This window comes from Diorhabda carinulata, chromosome X (genome assembly GCF_026250575.1).
Source record: "Diorhabda carinulata isolate Delta chromosome X, icDioCari1.1, whole genome shotgun sequence".
Classification (NCBI taxonomy): domain Eukaryota; kingdom Metazoa; phylum Arthropoda; class Insecta; order Coleoptera; family Chrysomelidae; genus Diorhabda; species Diorhabda carinulata.
This window is the reverse complement of record NC_079472.1, coordinates 51,385,086-51,407,736: the sequence shown is the minus strand read 5'-3', so window position 1 is coordinate 51,407,736 and position 22,651 is coordinate 51,385,086. Positions and strand designations below refer to the sequence as shown.

At 31.7% G+C, this 22,651-nt stretch overlaps 2 protein-coding genes across 2 annotated transcripts in view; one reads left to right on the top strand and one right to left on the bottom strand.

The window, feature by feature from the left end:
* Positions 1–22,651, bottom strand: part of LOC130901346 (monocarboxylate transporter 2-like) — a 392,606-nt gene that overhangs the window by 266,068 nt on the left and 103,887 nt on the right. The window lies entirely within an intron of this gene.
* Positions 9,290–11,750, top strand: LOC130901347 (uncharacterized). The gene is made up of 6 exons (XM_057812659.1): positions 9,290–9,723; positions 10,080–10,283; positions 10,372–10,680; positions 10,770–11,062; positions 11,144–11,315; positions 11,418–11,750. Exons 1-6 carry the CDS (start codon positions 9,441–9,443, stop codon positions 11,588–11,590), a joined length of 1,434 nt encoding a protein of 477 aa, XP_057668642.1. The 5' UTR covers positions 9,290–9,440; the 3' UTR covers positions 11,591–11,750.

Genomic DNA, 22,651 nt, shown 5'->3' with positions numbered 1-22,651 from the left:
TTGAAACATTTATTTATATATAAATATAGTTATGACATTAACTGTAATATTGAATACAACGATAATGAATATCATAAAAAAGGTTCATTCAATGAAACGAATTACTTATATAAATATATATAAAAAATCATTATTACAGTTCACATGAATATTATTATACCAATAATAGTATATTATTGTTTGTTTAAAAATTACAGAGTATATTTCAAAGAGAAAGAGAGTGCTTTTTTATCAAAAAATTGTTACAATTTGTAGACAAAAGCTTGTAAAAAGTGGAGAATAAACTAAATAAAGATACAAATAAAATAAAAACTCGATGTAAAGGAGAAAACCACAATGAGTAACAAAATTATAGGTAATAGTATTAGTTAACAATTAGTATATAAGTCCATAGCACAATTAGACCAGTATGCAGTATGCCCGCAATTAAATATTTTAATTGAAATAGAAGTCGTTCACATAGTAGGAGGCACTTTCCAGTAAATATGCCTTCGAATTATTGCGGAATATAGGAAAATATGATATCGATTTTATCTTAATTGGCAAGTTATTGTTATTTTCTTTGCATTATGAAATATTGAGACTTCTGAACTTGGAGTAGGTAGATAAAGGTCGTGCTCCGCGTTCCTAAGTAGATAGCCGTGCAACGATCTTTCTGAAATTGGAGAAGAGTGCTTAAGAATTAGGGAAAAAGATTCAAAGATGAATAAGGAGGAAAGAGTCAGAATTTTCAATTTTTTTAAGTAGTCCCTGCAGTGTGCCCGAAGTAAATATCTAACAGCTCTCTTTTGTAATTTCAAGATTAGCTCAAATTTAGTCGCATCACACGTACCCCAGACGGGAAGGGCATATCGGAGATGTGACTAAATAAGGACGACTGTTAACGAAGTTGATAAGTGCCATTTTGACATGAAACGTTAATTAAAGGGGTAAGGTGATTTAATGTGCAATAGGATAGACACAGAAACAGTTCCATATTTATTTTTGATATCATAAATTATACTGCGAAGCTCTGCCTCTAACTACGGGCATAGAGAAGAAACTGTGTAAGTTGGTATAAGCATCAGGGACATGAGACATGATAATGCGGATCATGAGGAGTTACATAATTTGATAAATTTCAGGCTACATTCACAAAGTAATTGTTGAGATGAAGTAGAAGAAGAAACTCGATGAAAAAACCTTATTTTTTACATCATTCACAATGGGCAATGTTTCTTTAGAAACACTACAAGAATTGGCGAGTCTTCTATTAGAATGATCGGCTTTGGCAGCTTTTATTGTCTTATGATGAATTTTTCTATATAATTTCATGCAATTTTTGAAGAAAACACTATCAGAGAATTTCCTTAGGTGAGATAAAGATCGCCTGTTCTTTGCAGATATATGTAAACCTTTCGTAGACCAGGGTTTATTTTGTTTACTTTCAATACGCCTGAGGGGAAAAGAATTGGATGCCAGACTAGTTAGTGTTTTTATAAAAATTCGAAGTCCACAGTTGTTTCAGATCTGTGTTTGAAGTTTAGAAAAATTTTATCCGAAAACATACGGCATAATTTGCGAGAAGCATATTTAGTATTGGATTGTCCCGAAAATTTTGTTATATCTATTTCGTGATCGGAGAGACCTGAATTAAAGACAGTACAGTCGGTGGATTCTCGATCATACGATGACACGACATAGTCTATAGTACTAGAACTGCTCTTAGTTATTCTAGTTGGTATATGCATGACCATACCAAAAGAATCAAAAATTGATTGAAGGCATTCTTGATAAGCACACACACTGGAATGTTTGATATCGAGATTGCCACATACAATATAGAGGTCGTTGTGGAATAGTCGTTGTTTATGGACATGATCATAGTACCAAATGAATAATATTTTTTTAACGATAAACTATATGTATGTATGGAATTCGAAGTCATAAAACGACTCAAAGGATATAGCTGAGAAAGATCTTCATCTTTTATATCATACGCTCGCATGTCTTATGCTTTACAGTTCCACAGTTCCATAGAATCTGCCCGCCAGATTCTCTGCTAAATATAGCGTCAGGTTGTAATGGTAACATCATTTATATAAAATAAACTCATATTCATCAACATAATAATTATTAATAGCAACATAACAATTGTTGAAATTGTGATACAAGAGCCATAAGGTTGTCCATTTTATTAGATCTAATATATTTGGAGATTCCGTTTATAATATGGTATAATATGATTTTATGTCTTTGGTTATATTCTCATCTACATAACCATTAGCAATTGAGGTTGATGTCAATCTCATAAGAGCTTAACATTGTAATGTCACCGCCTGCTCTAACGCAAATACTTGCATATGATCTTCGATATGAATGTCTTGAGTACAATTCGGGTTTTTTTCATTTTAAAAACGTGGTTATGTTTTTTTTCCATAGAAGCGAATCTGTTAATATCTACTCTTTGGCAACTACGTTTGCATTTTAATAAGTAGAAAATAAAGATGGATATTCAAAATGCCATATAGCAGAGGAATGTCAGACAAAGTAAATACTTTAAGACCTAACGTTTTAGTAGAAAAGAAATAAGATGAAAAACAAATTGAATAGCTCAAATCTCAAAAAGTGAAAAATACTTGTACTCTCAGTGAATCTCAGATATAGTTTCCCATCATGTTTTACTTGTATTGGCCTTGATAACGCAGTTCAAAGTTTATAATGTCCTAATGAAAACGTTCTCATTGCTTTTCTGAATACGCTCCCATATTGTTTTCAAATTTATCTAAATGGCTATGACTTCCTGCAGCCTATGGCATTAATATTTTTTAGTAGTTTCCAGCTTTGTTGTTACCTAAAAATTCGGAAATTACTGCTTTAAAACGGTTCCAACTCGTTTTTTGAGTACGATTCAGTAGCCTTGGAAATTCTTCATCGGCAAAAATTTGTCTTATTTTCGAACCAACAAAGATCCCAACTTTAACCTTTGCTTCTGATAACATAGAAAAACACTTTCTCAAATTTCCAGACTAAGGTTTGATCGAGTTTTTTGACAAATTAATTCTTAATTTAATGTGCAGAGGCGGCATTAACACTTTTCCCTCTTCAAGAATCGTTGTTCTGGTGTAGGTAAAAATCTCTATCAGAATTACTTCTGTTAGAACTAATACGCTACTTTTTTCAGATAATTTTTTCGGTGAAGATTCAAGGTCTGGATATTCTATGGGTTTGGCGTTTTCTCCTTTAGGTCTTTTACTCGGATTCATAATGCTAAAGTAGCAGTCATGAATATATTTCTCGCCAGATTCTTGGTGTTGCAAATTTCATAGATCTTTTCTCACCTCGATACAAACCTGAAATAAAGAAATAAAAATAAATATGTCTATGAGATTTGATTTAATGATAAATTAGAAATTGCTCACCTCCCAAACATTTTTACAAGAATTATCGACAAAGTATTCACTTTACTCTATTAATTTTTCAAGGCAAAGTTTCGAGGTTAAACATTTTATTCAAAAATCAATAATTCTGACTTCTGCGTTAAATAAATTAAATAAACCCATTTTCATATGTTACCAAATTTTAATATTTCTAAAAACTAATAACGGATAATATTGCAGAAGTGACCAATATATTTAGCATGTGAAATGAATATATTAATTACGAAAATACAAATCTCCACTCATTCTATGGCACGTCACGTGGCTGTCTCTATACCATTGACCGTGAGCCAAGATGGCTAAACATTACACTAAGGTGGTGTGTTGAATGAGAAACGAATTTAGAAGTAGTAGGGAATATTCGCTTTGATCAGGGTATTCATTTTGCCTGATCTTCTCCTAAATCATCCAATGATCCTTTGAAAGATATTTCTATTTTAATCTTCCATATCTTCCATAACTTTAATTCATTACAAGCTTTCTTCAACTCAATGACTAATGGTTATAATAACAAATGGTTGGGTTAATTTGGAAAGGACTAAGCTGAAAATTACATACATAAATACATTTGTGATCAGATTTGTTTGATCTGTCGCTTCTTCATTAAATTTACTAGCTTCTTGGGAGGTTTTGGTTATTTTGATTGCTAGACCTCTAGTTTCTAAGTGGTGGATATTTAATAATCTTTTCAGTGAAGAATAATATGCCAGCAATGTTGGTGATTGCTGAATGTTCAACAAAATACTTTGGGACATAATTTTCAATTTCAATTTTTTGTGCATTTTGATTTTCTGTAGAGATAATTTCAAAATGTCTGGTTGGCTAAAGATTATTTTTCCAATGTCACTAAATTCACTACTATATATCTTTCCAATAAAATTTGATGTTTTGAATACTTAATTTGATTTCCTTCTGTGAGTCACTTGTCTGAACTGAAGACTTCTCCAGGTGCATTTTCACCGAACTTGCCTGTTCTAGAGCCTAAACTTTCTTTGATCATTAAAATCACTTTTTCCGAAATTATCGTTTCTATTGCAATTGATGCAATCGTAGTAGCTCATCTTCGTTACTCTTTCTAGGACCGTCGTCAATTTTTCTCTTCTGTCCATGGTCCTCATCGTCGTTATGACTTAGAGGCATGACATAGCTTAGAGGAACCTTACCATACATACCATAAGCGCAAAATCACATTCAAATCTATTTAAAGTAGAAACGACGTCCAATTGATCTTTCCTAGAAACGTTGAATCTAACCATTATCCGCACGATGCCATTTTCTTATATTTTAGCCTACAATTGTTCCTTCTGAACTATGCTTTATCTTTAGTTGGGCAACCTTGTTTCTTCTTGAACCGAACACCCCACCTGACACCAATTAGTAACATATTTTAGTTCAAGTATAGAATAGTTATTTATGTAACTATGTTATAAGTGTGTAAAGTAGCCTTTTTTCGAAAAAAGTCCTTTAAACACGAATTGCATACAATATTTTTACTACTAGCGAAAATTTGATCAAAATACACAAGTTTAATGGTAATTTGTTTTACCCACTAGTGCGTAAAGTATCTTTCTTTATGCAATAGTGCGTAAAATATGTTTCTTCACGCATTAGTGCGCAAAAAACTAGAATTTTTCGTTAGAAGAAACTACAACGCTTTTATTGATTCCTTATGAAATATATTATATAATTCTTAATATTTTGGACATTTTAATCAAGAAAATTAAAACAAATTAACAAGACGACAAAATAATTAGTACTAAGTAGAAAAATAAAAAAATTGCACGAGCGCGATTGAACCTGGGACCTCCCGCACGTGAGCATCTTATTCTAGCCACTACTCTACCTTGATAATAAATTTTCTCAGTATGTTTCATTATGCAATAGGGCGTAAAGTTTTTCTACGTTTATGCAATAAACACAACATTATTGAACTATATTTACGGGAAAAAGTTGATCATTATTGCACTAATGCAATCAAAATTAATTGCACTTATTTGTCATTATAGTACAGAAGTTTGGGGTCAAGACAAACATAAAAATTCGAATAAGCGGAATATTTTGTCCTTTTTTGTGAGATTTTTACACGTTTCAAAGAATTGCGGATTTTATTTTATTATCAATCATTTATTGAATTACTAAACTCAGAACTCTGCAGTTACAGTCAAAAAGTCGAAGTATTTAATAGGAGACACATTAATCAATTTCTAAAAGACGCTCCAAATTTCAGTATTTGATAACAAAAGTTAGTCAGTAATTATTGTTTAGCATTTTAAAATTACTGGTTGTAAGTCGCTGCAATATTTGGCATCGCAGGGGCATGTCGTAGAGATGAGTTCCACAAATTGAGTATTGAAGACATAGGTTCAATATTAATTGTAAAAGTGCCACGATTAAAAACTGACAGGGAACGAAGTTTTGTCATTAGGGGTGAGGTTGAAGAAGGATTAAATTTGATCGATTTATACCAGAAATACACGAAATTACGTCCCAATAATTCACTAAGAAATATTAATATTGTAAATTGCGAAAATTGTACATTCACTTTCAATATTAATGGTACAAAAAATGTTTGAGGTTAATTATTCCTAATTACTAGTTCCTACTTTCTCAGTGTTAACCGATAGTGATAATTAATTATGGAATATTTTGCTCTTAAATTACGTTTCCTATTTTTCTACATCTAAATAAAACTTTTTTATCATGAACGTAGAAAGTTTTGTATGCAACTCATGCAAAAAGTGTTTATTGAACTCGACAAATCACGTCGCGTGCACTGCAATGCACTTTACACACGGTAGTAGAGAAATTGATTAATGAAAATGTATGAAAACAAGAAACCTCAATTTTTTCAAATTTTTTCACATAAAATGATTATTTCTATCAAAAAATGTCAACTACCCGACTAGAATTTATGAGGGGGCATGCCTTATATAGCGTGTGGGCCTCATGTGGCAAATGGGGGGCATGCCGATTGAGGGATTTCCCCGCAACTTCCTCATGAGCACCTCACGGAAAAAATTATAAATATTGAAGTGAGGTATGCCGTATGAGTTTCCCATAAGGATATTATAGGGTAAACCTAACACATATATGGTATTTTAAAGAGATGGGCAATCCCCTCGTCTACCCCATGAGGGCTCGATTTGACAAATATCAAATATACTATTTTTGGTAAAATTAAACTTGTCACAATTGTTACTTTACTACTACTACTACTACTACTAATTGTTAATAGTACAATTGTTCATGAATTGTAATAATTGTTAATCGTTGTCTTATCGGATTTACCTTACGAAATTGCAATATTTTAGAACGTATTGCATAAAGTATATCGTTTATGTACATCGTATTGCGCATGCTCAGGTACACATAGTGTACATAGTACATATAGACAAATATATATTTTCATAAGCAGTTACAAATTTACATTAATCTTTACCAGTGTAAATAATTTCAGTTTGATTATTGTTGAAAATTATTATTTATTGAAGTAAATATTGACATAACATCATGAATAATTATTTTAGACAACGCGAGCTTAGGCGTTTGAGAGCAGAAAGATTCAGGCGAATTCGACAAGAATTACTGTCAGCAAATTCCAACCAAGAAAATTTGATGCCTTCTGGCAATGAAGACGTTTTAGAAAACATTGAGAATCAATTACCAGATATTAATGAGTCATTCAACAATACAGCAAGTGATAATAGTTTGAATTCCAATCTAGAAGATCATAGTGCTTCCAATTCAAATGCTGAAGTGGAATTGGAATTAGTGCAAAATTATGAGCAAGAAGCAATAAGTGATGAAATATCAGCTGTGGTAGAAGAAGAGATGAATGAAGAAAGTCATGATAGAGATGATGTTAATCATGAAGAATTTGACGATTTGTTATTATTTCATGATGTTAGCTCAGACGATGAACTAGAAAACGAGACTCATGATGCAATAGATGAAGAAGTAGATGATACTGATCAATCGGTTTATGATGTAGAAGACATTCGCAAGTGGGCTTTAATGAATCCGCCTATACCTCATAGTCGTTTAGAATCATTATTAGCTATTTTAAGAAGAAGATCTTATCCTACTCTACCAAGATGTGCAAAAACTTTCTTGTATACTACGTCAGAAAATTATAATATTGAAGTTTTTGATAATATTGGCAAGTTTGTATACTTTGGCATAGAGAAAACTATAAGAATTCAATTAAACCCAAGTATTCATGAGCTAAATAACATAGAACTGATTTTCAATGTTGATGGTTTACCTTTGTTTAAGTCCAGTAAAAAACAGCTATGGCCAATACTCTGTAAAATCCATCATGATCCAAACATTTACAAACCATTTCCTGTTGCTGTATATTGTGGAGATCAGAAGCCACAAAGTGTTCAGAGATATTTAGATAAATTTATAGAAGAACTCAATAGTTTAATGCAAACAGGAATTATTATAGATAATCGCAAATTCATTGTATCTGTAAAAGCATTTATTTGTGATACTCCTGCTCGCTCTTTTTTAAAGTGCATCGTAGGTCATGGTGGATACTGGGCGTGTGAAAGATGCTTAATAAAAGGTCAACAATACATGAATAGAAGAATTTATCCAATATGTGGGGAATTAAGAACAAATGAGTCTTTCAGGAATCAATCTACTCCAGGTCATCATCAAGGTGTATCACCTCTACTTCGTATATACCCGGAAATTGATTTAGTCAAGCAATTTCCATTAGATTCCATGCATCTGCTTTTCCTTGGAATAATGAAAAAATTGTTGGGATGTTGGATAGACGGTGACGTCAGAGAACTTAAACTTAGTAGCAGGTTTAAGTCACTATTGACTGATATGTTATCGAAAATAAAAGTGCCTAATGAATTCCAGAGGGCTACGAGATCTTTAACAGAATTTCATAAATTCAAAGCCACCGAATTTCAATTTTTATTGCTATATGCAGGGCCAGTCATTTTTAAAAAAGTTTTAAAAGATGAAGTATTTAAACATTTCATGTTATTACATGTAGCATGCAGAATTCTATTTTCTAAACAGTTAGCTATGGTGCAATGGCCATCCGCAAAACATTTTCTAACATTATTTGTCACTATAGCACCAGCTATATATAAACCTGAATTTGTTATAGGAAATGTTCATAATCTTTATCATTTAGCCGATGATGTAGCATATTTTAATTGTCCTCTATATGAAATATCTTCGTATCCATTTGAAAATGCTCTAGGTAAAATGAAAAAACTTATTAGAAATGGCAATAATCCTCTTTCACAGTTGTGTCGGAGATTCAATGAAATTTTTTACGTTTGGAATGAACCAACAGGTATACCTCCGAATGTTGTTATAAAAAGACAACTGAAACCAGATTCATCAGGTCGAACTACCATAAAACAGCTTGAATTTAAAGGAGTGTTACTAACTACAAAAGAGCCAAATAACACCATATTACTGACAAATCAAAAAATTTTACAAATAAATGATATATACATTCCTCCACGTGGTGATATAAGTACTATTGAAATGTGTGGTAAAATCCTAAGAAAAAGAAAACCTCTTTTTACATATCCATGTAATGCTAAATTTCTACAAATGTTTAATGTCTCTGCAAATAATGAGAATATTGTGACGTGTAAAATTATAGATGTGGATAAAAAAATGGTTTGTCTAAATTTAAGTGATGAACATAAAGAAAAAATATATGTGATACCACTACTTCATATGTAAAAGTGAAAAATAAGAATGTTTTATATGGTACAATCTGCCGTTTGTATTGACGGCTTTAAACTTTAAGTCTCATAATCTTATACAAACATCTATTCTACGAAGAGTATTGTTTATGTTTATATTTTCAAGTGGATGGTAATCAGTATAGAAATCTTTTCTACGCGTCAACAGTAAGAATCAGTTTAATTTCTGAATCGTGTTCAGTCGTTCGTGTATACTCTTAACCATATAATTATTGTAGGTTAATAAATAGTGATATAATTAAAATAGTTGATATATTCTCGAAAAATAATCACCATGAGTACTGATAATAGTACATCAAATGATGATGTATCAGAAGTGGTTGCAGATTATAAGTATAGACTAGTTGTTTTTGTTGGTAAGAAAAAAAAAAAAGATATTGACATAGTGCCATCGTCTTGGATTTTTTATGATGAAAAAACAGACACAATCAAGTGCAAATTTATGCCTCCACCATACGATGTAAAGCGATCGGATACGTTATCAAAAATGGTACAGAATTGTGAACAACCGATAAATGATTGGCCAGTTTATTCAGTAGACATCCGAGGAAGAGCTCGTAAGTTGTGAAATTATTCGATTGATTAATTTCATCTCGAATTTATATACTCTGAGAAAATAAGATAAATAGAACAAAGGTATGTTTCTTGTGTTGGATTCATTTTTCTAACAACCTCAATTAAAAAAATATTTCTAGCTTAAAAAAACTTTTAATGTCAATGTCTAACATGATATTATGATTACTATATTATTTTTAGTGATAAAAAATAGTTTTCAATACTGTAATTATTATTTAAATGAAAAAAAACTTTTTCGCAACAATTACAAAAAAACTCCTTTGTTCTAAAATTCTATTTTTTTCAGTTATCATTTTTTATTGATTTTTTTTATTAAGTACATTATTCTAATATTCAGGAACGTTTGAAGAAGCTAATGAATTGGCTATCCAATTGGAATATAAGCCATTTGCTTATTCTACACAAAATGAAGAGACAGCTAAAGTAAAGGCTGCTAATGATGTGCATTTTTTTAAAAATAGAAAAACATTCAGAGATGAATCTTTGAAGATGTTAAATGAAATCAACATCGATTTAGGTGAAAAAACACGTGTGAATAGAGGTAATTTATGATGAAAATATAGATTTTGTTACTTGGAAAACATATATTTGTAAGTACGAAAAGGTGATGATATATTTTAAATTTTTAGCTCAGCCATCATCGCAAAAGTTACCAACAGAAGAAGATAAACAAGATAGATATTATTCTTCCACAGACTCAGACGAAGAACATTGTTACGATGCATCTAGATCAAAAAAAAAGAAAATCATTACCAGAAAAAATATCAAAAGATCTCGCATATCTTCGTCCAGTACATCTGATTCGAATTTAAAAATTGATGAAAATAATCCACAAACACCTAATGTAATGGAAAAGCTAGATAAGAATTGTCAACCAGTATTATTATGCTCGTCAACAAACCAACATTCAATTGAAAAAATCGAAGGTGACCAATTTGGTAGGTATTGAAAGATGAATAGAAACCGCATTATTAATTATAATTATCAACATTTGGGAAACGAAGTATATTCTTTTCTTATGTTACAGAAAAGTTATATCGTATGATTGATGCCCGCTTTAAGACTTTTTCAAATGAAATATCGGAGAAATTCACTAAACTCAATAGTCAATATAATTCATTATCTTTACAAATTGGACAGTTAAGTGGAAAAATTATTGAGATTCAGCATCAATTAACAAAGAATAATATCAATAACACAGATATTGAAGTCGATAGTGATGATGAAAATGCTGAAATAAAACTTCCATGTAAAACAAAAATAGATTTTGATCAGTTCGATGAAAAACTTGAAAAAGATAAGAATTTTCAAAAAAAATTCGTAAGTATTCATGTTTAAAAAAAGTTTTTATTATAATATTAACGATTTGAATACTTACCGAATATTGAATTATACGTTTAGGTTCGGAAATTACTTCAAAAAGTCAATAGACGCTTACCCATAACTAGGAATTTTGGCGAATTATTAAGATATTGTATATCTCGCGATGTAGGTCTCATGTTCGCTCCAGTTAAGACTTCAAAAAAAAAATCACATGTATTCAAGGATACATGTCTTTTTAAAGTTATAAAAGGTTAGTGAAATTAATGTTCAAGTTTCACAAAATGAATACAAATAATTAATAAATATTGTATTTAATATTTATAATTGTCCTAAATTAATGTTTTCTTTTTAGCGACGCTCAGAAAAGTTTTTTCGAAACCAGGCGAAGATGTCCCAGACCAAAATATTCTTGATGCTATGGCTTCAGCTCTACATAATTGTAAAGACTGGGACGGTGGACGAACTGCTCGTTCCAAGAAACCTGCTGAAGCTAATAGTGAAATAGACAATGAGCATTTAGACTAGTATTTCAGATTAGTATTCTTAATTGCGTAACTTTTTTATATAAAGTAAAATATACATTATGTAGTTTATCCCGTGCATTATATTGTATTCTGAAAGTTTGATTTAAAAAATAGTTCTTTATTACTTATTGTATTTTAAGATTGTAATGACTATGAATGTATTGTTTGTAATTGATATATCTATATATATTTTAAAATACATTATTTTTAATGTTGCCAATGAAATTCGGTTAATTTCCCTGAAAATTTTCAAATAGGGTAACAGTTAATTTTCCTTATGAGGTCCACATGCGGTATACATAATGATGCACGAATGAGGCAAGGCGTTATATACCCTTTGTGCGCCCTATGAGGCAGCATCATGAGGTCCCCACGAGGCAGTGTGGCTAGCCTCGTGAGGGCCCTAGCTGAACCCCTCCCAAAATTCTAGTCGGGTAGTTTCCCATCAGTCATGCGCAGCTTTTAAAGCAAATCCGAAGTTCTGGATATACTCGTAAACACTTTGAAAATTCCAGAATATTCAACAAGGGCGTCAGTATACATATGAAGACCATGTTACAGATGCAAAATATCTGTTCAGTATTCGTCTCAATTCTAGTGAAGTTGGTGGAATCTAATTGGAGCTAAATCAGTACAAATAATGTTATTTCAATTAGACAGTACATTTTGAAGACTGCTTACAAATTATAAGCAAAGATGAACAGTAATATATATTTAGCAATTATAGAATTTCACACAATATAATCAATATAAATCTCCTAAATTAAGAGTAACTGCTTCAATTATGTTACTTTTCTGTATTTATTAAGCAAATGTTCCAATTCAAGTTAATTCTAATTTTATTCATATGATATACGTATGGAAATCGATATTAAAACTAATTATGAATTAAATCGTTCAATTATCCTTGCATAGAAAATTATCATTTATTCTGTTTGTTGAATTACGATACACATTTATACGCTGATGATTTTTTGATGCAGCGTAATATATATATATATATATATATATATATATATATATATATATATATATATATATATATATATATATATATATATATATACATTATTAGAACGCCGTAGATAATTTCAATTTCTTAGTAATAACTACCATATAAAGAAAATATAAAATTTCTTATTCCCGATGAAATATCTTTCGAATGGCAACTATGTTAATTTCTTGTATCTAGATAAGCGTGTTTTCAATTTCTTATTCGCCATACGTCAGGAAATGATGGATATTTATGGTGATGACGGAAACAAATGAAAAACGTTACATTTATGAACATTCTGAACGGATTCTTATAAACTTGAGAAAATTACCGATGTATAGGATCTTGAACTGGTAATTTGAAAAATACCCATGCCATTATACATGTACAGGGAAATTAGCAGAAGAAGTTAAGTATACGTAACTAACTTCAATGATAATAGTCAATTCATTTACTTGATCTAGGAACAAATGGTTTTCTGTGAAACCAAATTAATGTGATAAGATCAAAATTGTTGCTCGAATATGCTCCAGCTTTCTTTGGAATTATTAATACTTCTTTTTGTTTGTGCTTTTTAAACCTTCGCGCAGACCCTTTATTTTATTTCTCATTATTCTGGTGTCAACACTAGCATGTGAAATAAAGTAGTGTTAGTAAAACATCAAGTTTCCATTTTTACATAAAATAGAATATAAATTACTAACCACCTAATCTTGAGAGGATATAGTATAACTGTACATGATTGAAATATTAGATTTATTTAGGCAGTATGCTCTGATAATATTACCTACCATTTTTAGTGTATCAAGCTTGATTTGACTATAATCTATAACGAGCAGGTACCCAACAATTGCTGCTAGAACACCATCTTCAACACTACCGATCAAATACTGTATCCTCATCTTAAAGATATTTTACAACCTTATAAAGCAAGATCTAAAATATGTATTGACATGCGCGGATCTATATGTTCCAAAAATCATTCTAAATATTTTTGCTCGACTCGAACTAGTACTAAACAAGTTGCTGGAATATACAACTTTTTTTCATCATTTGAACTTGATACTTTTGGAACGCAACTTCAATTACGCGCATGATCAAATAGTTATAGATAAAAATTTAATACCGTTGAAAATTTTCGATTATGGTATTTCGGTCTTTTCGTTTTTAGAACCGATGTTACCGATACAATACCAGTCTTAGTATTATTTTAAAAAATGTAAACACAATTGAAATTTACTTACTATAGATTATGTTATTATTTAGGGGTAGTACAAATATATGTCAAACATTAAACAACAATTCGTATAATTGAATATTTTTGATGTAAATTGAAATATGATTTCAAAAAACATAAATGATCCAAAGTACCGTCGTCTAATCGATGTTACTTTTCTGGTTATATGTTGAGAAGCTGGAAAGGCTCGTTCTGATTCCACACTTGGTAGTATTGTTAACAAGTATACATTTCCAATTCATAAGCAAACTTTAGATGCACTTCCCTTATTCCATGCTCTTCAAAAAATTTTAATTCTTATTTAAGTTTATGTTCTATTTCTAATCATTTTTTTAGTTTTTTTTGGGTTTGGAACGTTCGTCATTGCTTTGTTAATCACAATCTCTAATTTGTTTTTATCTTCAAAATCAAAATCTTCACTGTCTGATTAATCACTTTGAACTCTTATGCGTTTTATAAGAGGAATCAATATTTTTGTAATAGAACCTTTTTTAAGTTTAGGACATAAGTCTGTATCCGTTTTGATTTCATTTTATGAAGCGTTGTGTAAAGATTGCAAAACTTGTTTGTTCGTCTTTGTTGGTCGGTTGCTTTTGGATTTTAGATAAGATATTTCTTTTACAACTTATTATTCTTATCTTCTTGCTATATTCAGTGATCATAGATTTTTTTGTTGCAGCTGACTTGGGTAGATCATTATATTTATCCTCTTACAGATAGCTCTTCTCTTATATCCTCTGAAAAGCAGATAATTCTAAATGGTAGTCCATCACGAGCAACGATACGAGCCAGGATTTCACATAACTAATCCATCTTTTGATTTTGAAATAGTTATTTTTCTACGACCGTGCGTTTTAACCCACTTTCCCGCACGCATTTTAGTTTTGAAAGTGTCACTTTCCCGCACTAGTGCGGGAAAGTAAAATTATGCAAATTTTGACCTTATTAGATAGTTTTTTACTTCTGAGATTATAACTATTGTTACTACAGGTAAATAAATATTCACGAAATAGTCCATCAAATAAACCTTTTCTAGCTTTTTGTAGCATTTTTAATTTTTTAAAAATATAAAATAATACAGATATATTTTATTTAACCATGTAATTGTTACTAAAACGTGAAAGTTGTTCAAAACGTCTTGGAAGTGACCGAATAAGTACAATCTTCTTCTAAATCAAACCACATTGAACCGAATCCGATACAATAATATTAATGGATTCATCCGAAGAAGAACTTCCCGAGGCCATTTTGAAAGCTGCAAATGAAACTAATTCCGAGCTGTTACCTGCCAAATGACTTAAGACTGTTGCCGTCACCGCCATCGTCATCTTTATGCGACCTGCAACCGATGCAATCCTCATCGACGTCATCTACCTTCCAGTTGAAACCAAATTATTCCACTGGACCGGCAATTCTTACTAGTCTACAGAATACAATAAATTGTGCTTTCAATATTAATATTTATAATAATTAGTAGTTTTTAGTTACAGTTTTTTATATTGTTATGTTTGTTGGAATAAAATAATTTTTCAAAAATGGGTTGGTATACTTTTTTGTATATACGGTCGTAGAAAAAATAATGTTCCTAACACATGCGTAAAGTGTCTTTCCCGCACTTGACCGCTTGCCCGAACTCCGCTCCGCATCGTTCGGGACAACTGCAGTCGCGTGCGGGAAAGTATCACTTTCCGCACTTGTTAGGAAAATAACTATTTTCTACTTTCCCTACTTTCCCGCACGCGACTGCAATTGTCCCAAACGATGCGGAGTTCTGAAGCAGAAACATGAGGGAGTAAACATCGGAGAAACATTAATAAACAACTTAAGATTTGCCGATAATACTTCTATACTTGTTGAAAGTGAAGAAGATCTTCAAATCCTATTAGAGAGAATCAACCGAGAATGTGAAAATGTAGAAATCGTCATAAATATTCTCTATTCTCACACTGAGTGGAAAACAAATAGAAAAGGTGCGAAAATATAAGTATCTTTGTTCAGTTATACGTATCTAGACGAAGAAATCAAGATCAGAATTGAAATGGCTCGAAAGGCATTTATCAAGTACTCCTCAATTTTTGCAAACAGAAACCTGAACCTCCACGTCAGAAAGGATTCATGGAATGTTACGTGTGGTCAGTACTGCTGTACGAAGTGGAAACCTGAACCTTGAAAACTCAAATTATCAAAAAACTTGAGGCATTTGAGATGTGGCTCTATAGATGCATCTTGAAGATACACTGTACTGACAGAATAACCAACGACGAAGTCCTAAAACGCATTGGTCACAAAAGAAAGCTGATGACAATTATTGAGATAAGAAAATCATCTTACATACACATCTTCAATGAGAAGACGACATAAGATGAAGAAGTTGATCTCCCACTTCTATAACTTTCTTGATTAGGCGTTGAAACGCTTCTGGATTGTCTGCAATGATAACCGTGTCATCTTTGTAACGCATATACCAGTATTGCATTCCCTAAATTACAGACACAGGAACAAATCTATTGATATCCAGAATTTTACTAGAAAGTGGATCAAAAATGTTTATGGTCATAATAATCGGTTAAAATAGCCATTAAATAAATGCATATGTAGACTAAAAAGATAGGTATCAAATTGAATTAGATGAAATTTGGTGCATATTATCTTCATTAACAAGGAATGTTAACCTATGCCAATTAAATTAGGCAATTTTCACGTGTATTATTACAATATATGGGTATAACAACAGATGCGATGTTAGCTTAAAACCTCATTGAAAAAAATTGAAATACAAATTGAGGAACATGAATAGGCTATTCTAATCTTCTATTCTAGAAAATATAAAGACTTACAACATCCAGTTAGGAATATACAAGACAGAAACAGCCAAATTATACAACGACATAATCAATGCTCATAACTGCACCAGAAATAGCGACCTTCATCAGGATTTTCAAAAGACAATGGCAGTTATGCGTTAGCAAAGTTTGTCAAGACGCACAAAAGATATTTCTAAGATAATGTAAATGTTCAAGCTATTCACTAATTCGATAAGACTAATCAGTCAACAGAAAGATACCTCATAAGTTTGGTAAATAAGAATCCTTTCTTAAGGCAGAGTGAAATGCAAAAGTGTAAGAATCGAAGCGATCAGATTCTAATTTGATGAAATGAATAAAATATATAATTATGGGCTTGCGTTTGAAGTAACTTTCGAAGCACTTTTTCCATTTCGATTGAGGTTCCTCTAAAACATGTGATTCCAACGCAGCAACTGCTCCTTCGGGTGTAGTGAAACGTTGAATTCACAATTTATTTAGGATCTGCGGAGATAAGCCGAAATGGTTGGGTGCTAAACAAGAACTGTACGGCTCTCACACATCAATTCGATGTGTAAGCGCTTGCATTGTCCTGGTTGCTTTGATTTTGTCGAACGTTTTTAGCTGGTGTACCATTCAGAATTGACTGTTCTAAGTTGCTCCAATGGAACAGTGGCAACATATCCAGTTATTCAGAAACAACAGGTAAACATTTGCATGATTTGTCGCCTGTGCCGATCGACGTCTTTTGCAGCACCGCAATGGAATTATGAGAGTGGAACTAATGCTCCAGTATGTCCCAATTTCACAGTATGTTATATGACGATTCTGCAATATCATTTGACGCACGGCATCGATGTTTTCTGAGACTAACGGAACACAGTGGCTCGAGATTATGCTTTATTACCCAAAGTTCAAACGAGTTGATCGGCACACTGGGCTTGGTTTCTTTAATCCACATCGAAAGTAATAGAAAATCATTGCGATCTAATACCATTTTTTGACCAAGATGAATGTTTCAAGTATCTGTAAACAACTCAAATAAGGCATTCGTATGACAACAAGTTATGAGTAAGTTCAACGTTAAAAATGTCAAACTTTATGATGACAATGTCAGATTTTACATATTCATATTAGTGTTGCCAAGCCTCGTAGATGTTTTTTATTAAAATAATATTGTTGCTTAGATAACAACAACACAAATACTATGTTGTAATATTTAACAAATTAAATTCTGCCGAGGATGCTCATATAAAACTTTAATAACATGGAAAAGAAATATTTCATCGTATTATGAGAGTAGCTCCGATATGGTATGTGTGTTTCTTAAAATAAACCGTTGAATCTCGTTTTTATAGCCCTTAGAGTCGTTAAATTTCCAAACTCTCATTCGTAACTACTCCCCAAAATGACATCAAATTTAATGAGTTCAAACCATGAGCCTAGTTTTATCCAAACATATTGAAATTTCATGACGCATTTGATAATATCATAAAATCAATTATAAATAGATATATGGTTATTTTATATTTTAATAGGATGAAATAAATAAAACATTATGTATAACGGTTTGTAAACATCAAACTAAGAAGAAAAGTATGATATTTATCCCATTCGCGTAAAATTCGTTAAGTGAAGAATTTAGTACAATCAATATATTCTCTATGGTTTAAAAAAGATTACTTCATATGACACTTGTACATCTATAAGCAGTTTTACATGATATTTTACCTATTAATGACCTTAACTAGTCTAGAATAACCGTATATCTGTTAATAATTGATTTTATTATAGATACAAATGTCTCATAAAATTCAAATATAACTGTCGAATTGACTAACTAATTAATCGAATTTTGGTTATGCTAATATGAAATACATTAAACATCCATTGAATAATTGACAAAAGCATAAATTAATAATAAAATGTAAAATTAACATTCAGATATAAAAAAATACTTGTATCGAAATCGAAAATTGAAACAAAAAACTGGGAATGGGCATATTACTGCTAGTTCATAAAACATTCTGGAAAAGAATATATTTATTTTCTAACGTAATTTATTTTTAGCTTCATTCATTTTTCCCAGCGATGTTTAGTTAGTTAGATTTCCTCTTTATAATAAGAATGGTCAAGCTCCTTAAGATAGCCATTAACTACCACCGAGCCATTTGTTAAAGTCTAGAAACGAAAAATAATCCGAGGGGACTGAATCGAATTGGGTGTATAAGATAGCAATTCAAACTTTGAATCACTAATTTTGAACACTGCAATAACGGATATGTGAGCTGGTGCATTATCTTGATGAAACAATACTTATGCGGCCGTTTCTACTTGATTTCTTTGCTCAAACGTGGCAGTTCGCATAATACTCGCTGTTGATAATTTTTCCTTTTTCATGATAGCCAATGAAAATTATTCCACGCGTATCTCAAAAAACCGACACCATGACGTTGCAGATGGAACGGTATTGCCTTCTTTGGAGCCGGTTCTCCCTTTTCAGTCCATTGTTTTGATTGTTCTTGTTTCGGGTGTGAAGTGATGGATCCATGTTTATGAAAAAGCGAAAAAATTTGGCTTCATTTCTATAAAACATTGCCAAACACTCGATGGAAACATCTTCAGGATGCTCTTTTTTTCCATTGTGAGCAAACGTGACACTCATCTTGCGCACAGCTGTCTCATGCTCAAATTTTCAGTAAATATGGGATGTACCGCACTTTTTAAAATGCCTATGTCTGTTAGCTCGCACACTTTCAGTACCGCTTTGTGGATTTGGTCGACCACTGCCTTGCTGGTCTTCGCAGGTCGGACGGACTCATTTAAACTCTGTTACACAATATTTTATTGTGAAGCAGTAGTCTCAACCATTGTAAATATAGTTCAGCTTTTATATTGGCTGGGCTTATGCCTTTCAAATAACGATGACCAATTTTCTCATGTTTACAAATTCAATGAAAACTTTCACTATTGATGGCTGTCAAACAAATACTAAGCAATGTGGCGTCTTCAAAGCATATGCTGTATGGATTGTGTACTTTCTAATAAATTGGTATATTTCTAGCAACTACCGTCCTCTCTTGGACAGGCCAGGTACTTACTCCATGGGGTTCCTGTGGAGATAGGGGGTTATTATAACTTCTAATCGAGATATATCGACTCCTAGGGATGCGCTGATTGTCTCTTTATACAATTGCCGATAGACTTGGCAATACATTGGTCACACCTACGTATCAAGAGAAGTGATGTTGCTTGTATTAACTGGTTTATTAGGAATACAAGTGATTGACACTGTAATATCACGCGCTATTCTCAATGTTTGAGATGTTACAGTGTGTTAATATTTCTTACGTTCTTGGTTTTGTGGTGAAAGTTTGCTCCTTATTTTGATAAAGACTGGACAATTTCATATTCCAGTCTATTAGATGGAGATGATGATTTGTTTGCAGGGTTTTCCTTCATTATCTTTAATTCATTAAATTTTTAGAAATTACAAATGGTAATTACTTATTTTCTTTTCTTGGGAATGTTTTTAATTCTAATTTATCAACAAAATGTCTGATATCAAACCCAAAAGTTGTCGAGTGACGCCTATTCAGCTTTAAAAGTACTAATATGAGGTTGGCTATTTTATGTTGATCACATTTTAGCAAGTTATTCTATAAAAAAATCATTCTTTATTCCCTGGGGGAAGGACTTACAAAAGACAATAATTCTACATCACATATATTGCAAATAAGTGAGTGTTAATTATATCGTTAAAAAAATTTATTATCGTTATTTTTCTTAAATCGAGAAAACTGATTTTACTTGAAAATTTGTAATTTGTATACCTAACCTAACCTAACCTAACCAAAATGGATATCAGCTGGACATGCGTCACTTAACACACTTTTGGGTGCTTTTAATATGAATTAAAATGTCCCAATTCTATACAATTTGGACATATTTTTCTTCGTCAATATGTAAAAAAAACTGGAAATACCAAACTGTTAAACATCTAGCCATACAGAATAAACGAATCTGTTGGCAATAAATAATTTTATAGAAACTTAACAAAGATGCAAGGCGTCCTATTAACATTTTATAAAATGTATTCCTTCAACCGTTCATACCTTTTATATCGACAACAATCATAAAGATAATGATAATTTTGCAGATATAAGAGAAGTATAACATTTGCAACGTTTGTTTGAGATCATAACGTTGTAAGCAGCAGATTATTAATAACATGATACCAGTAGAAGAGGACAGTCAATTGTGAGATAAGAGCCGTTTTCTCATCGTGTCCGGGTATTCTGTCGAAAGGCCTCAGTCTTTTACTATGTCGCTATTAGGTTTCACGTCTACGATGGTGTTGGTTGTATGGCTAAACTGCTATATTTTTTTCCTTGTTAATGAGCTGTCTCAGCAAATGTAAAATTCGAGTTATTCTACATTTACTGTAAAAAAATTCGTTTTGAATGGAAATCCAACGTCTTATTGTTTATGATAATGGTTTAGGATCTTCGATATAAAATAGAAAAATTTGCTTCATGAATAACAATACGGATAATATCACGAATAGAGACCAGAGAAAAGGCGTTTCAATATTGATTGTCCTTATGTTCTAGGATCAGTAGTTTATCACACCATTACTCTTGACAAATGATGGAAAATTTACAGAAAAAATGACTACCTTGTTCAATGGCCTGCCACTTGACTTTATAACTTTATTTTATTTTTGAAGATGGTCACATGGGCAAATGTTAATGAGGATTATGTTGAAAGCTGAAATGTTCATATTTTAATTTATAATACAATTAATGTTTGTGACTGTTTTTTTATTCGATTACCAAACATTTCTTACTCAAAAATGATCCTTGTATAAATATGGAAATTTATTGGTGTAACAACCTCAAAGACCTAGAGAATCATTCATTTAAAATTAAAAATTTTTAGTAAGAATTTGACATAAAAAGGTCCTTCTAATAAAGCATAAAGCTTTCACAAACAACATTTGTCACTTTTGCAGACATGTTCAATGTTAGAAGATGCCTATAATGAAGGACCTATTCATGTGATCGTGCGTTAAGGATATATTATCTAGTTCGTAAAGATACTAAAATATTTGAACAAAAAAAAACGTCACATTGAGTAACCTCGATTATATACACTACATTAACTTATTGAAATCAGCTATTTGACCCGCTCAATTCATTCTATTATATCTGCAACATTCAATTTACGATTCCGAGCAAGGACATTTAACTTTCCTCACTATTACACGGTGTAACACCGCATTACACTTAATAGAAATTCGGTTTGATAATTCATTATCGATTCTCTTCCTATTCCCTAATTTTCCTCTTCTGCTTTACTTTGTCATTCCACGTTTGAAACGATAGCGGATATACATTCGTACTTGAACAATTTTTTGAAGCGAACTCAAAGCTAATTCACAGTCTTGGAGTTAATGGCCCAGTGGAATGTAATCCCTCGATGTTTTTTTCTTTTCGGGGAGAAAGAAACGGAGGCCTTTGTATTGAGATTTATCTCAATATTCTCGAATGTAGATATTACATAACGATTACAAATAAATATATACAGCTAACATAACGCGAATTGGCCGGTGGAGAACTGCTATAGGACAAGGTCTGTATGCGTGATTTGTGTCTTGCAAGCTAAAGAGTATATTTAGTCAACAAATCTTGTTCATATTACGGATAGAAGTAAATCAGAATATTTACTACTTTAATATGAGATATGATGATAGATTATTCAAACAAAAATAGCCCTTTAAATATCAGTATCATCAACTTCATCCATTGATTTGGACTCGTCTAATTATACAACACAAACTTTCTACGATAGGCTAAGTACCAACGCATCATCAAAGAACTTTATACCGGAACCAGAACAAGAATTAAAACTAAGGAAGGACTCTCTGAAGAAGTTAATACTGATGTTCGGCAGGGAGACAGTCTTAGCCCAAACCTACTCAACATCATAATGGATCAAATTATCGAGGAAGTCAACAAAGTCAAT

Coding starts and splice junctions, on each gene's coding strand:
- LOC130901347 (XM_057812659.1), top strand. CDS start 9,441: ATGAGTACTGATAATAGTACATCAAATGATGATGTATCAGAAGTGGTT. Junction 9,724..10,079: donor AGACATCCGAGGAAGAGCTC/GTAAGTTGTGAA, acceptor TCTAATATTCAG/GAACGTTTGAAGAAGCTAAT. Junction 11,063..11,143: donor AGAATTTTCAAAAAAAATTC/GTAAGTATTCAT, acceptor TTATACGTTTAG/GTTCGGAAATTACTTCAAAA.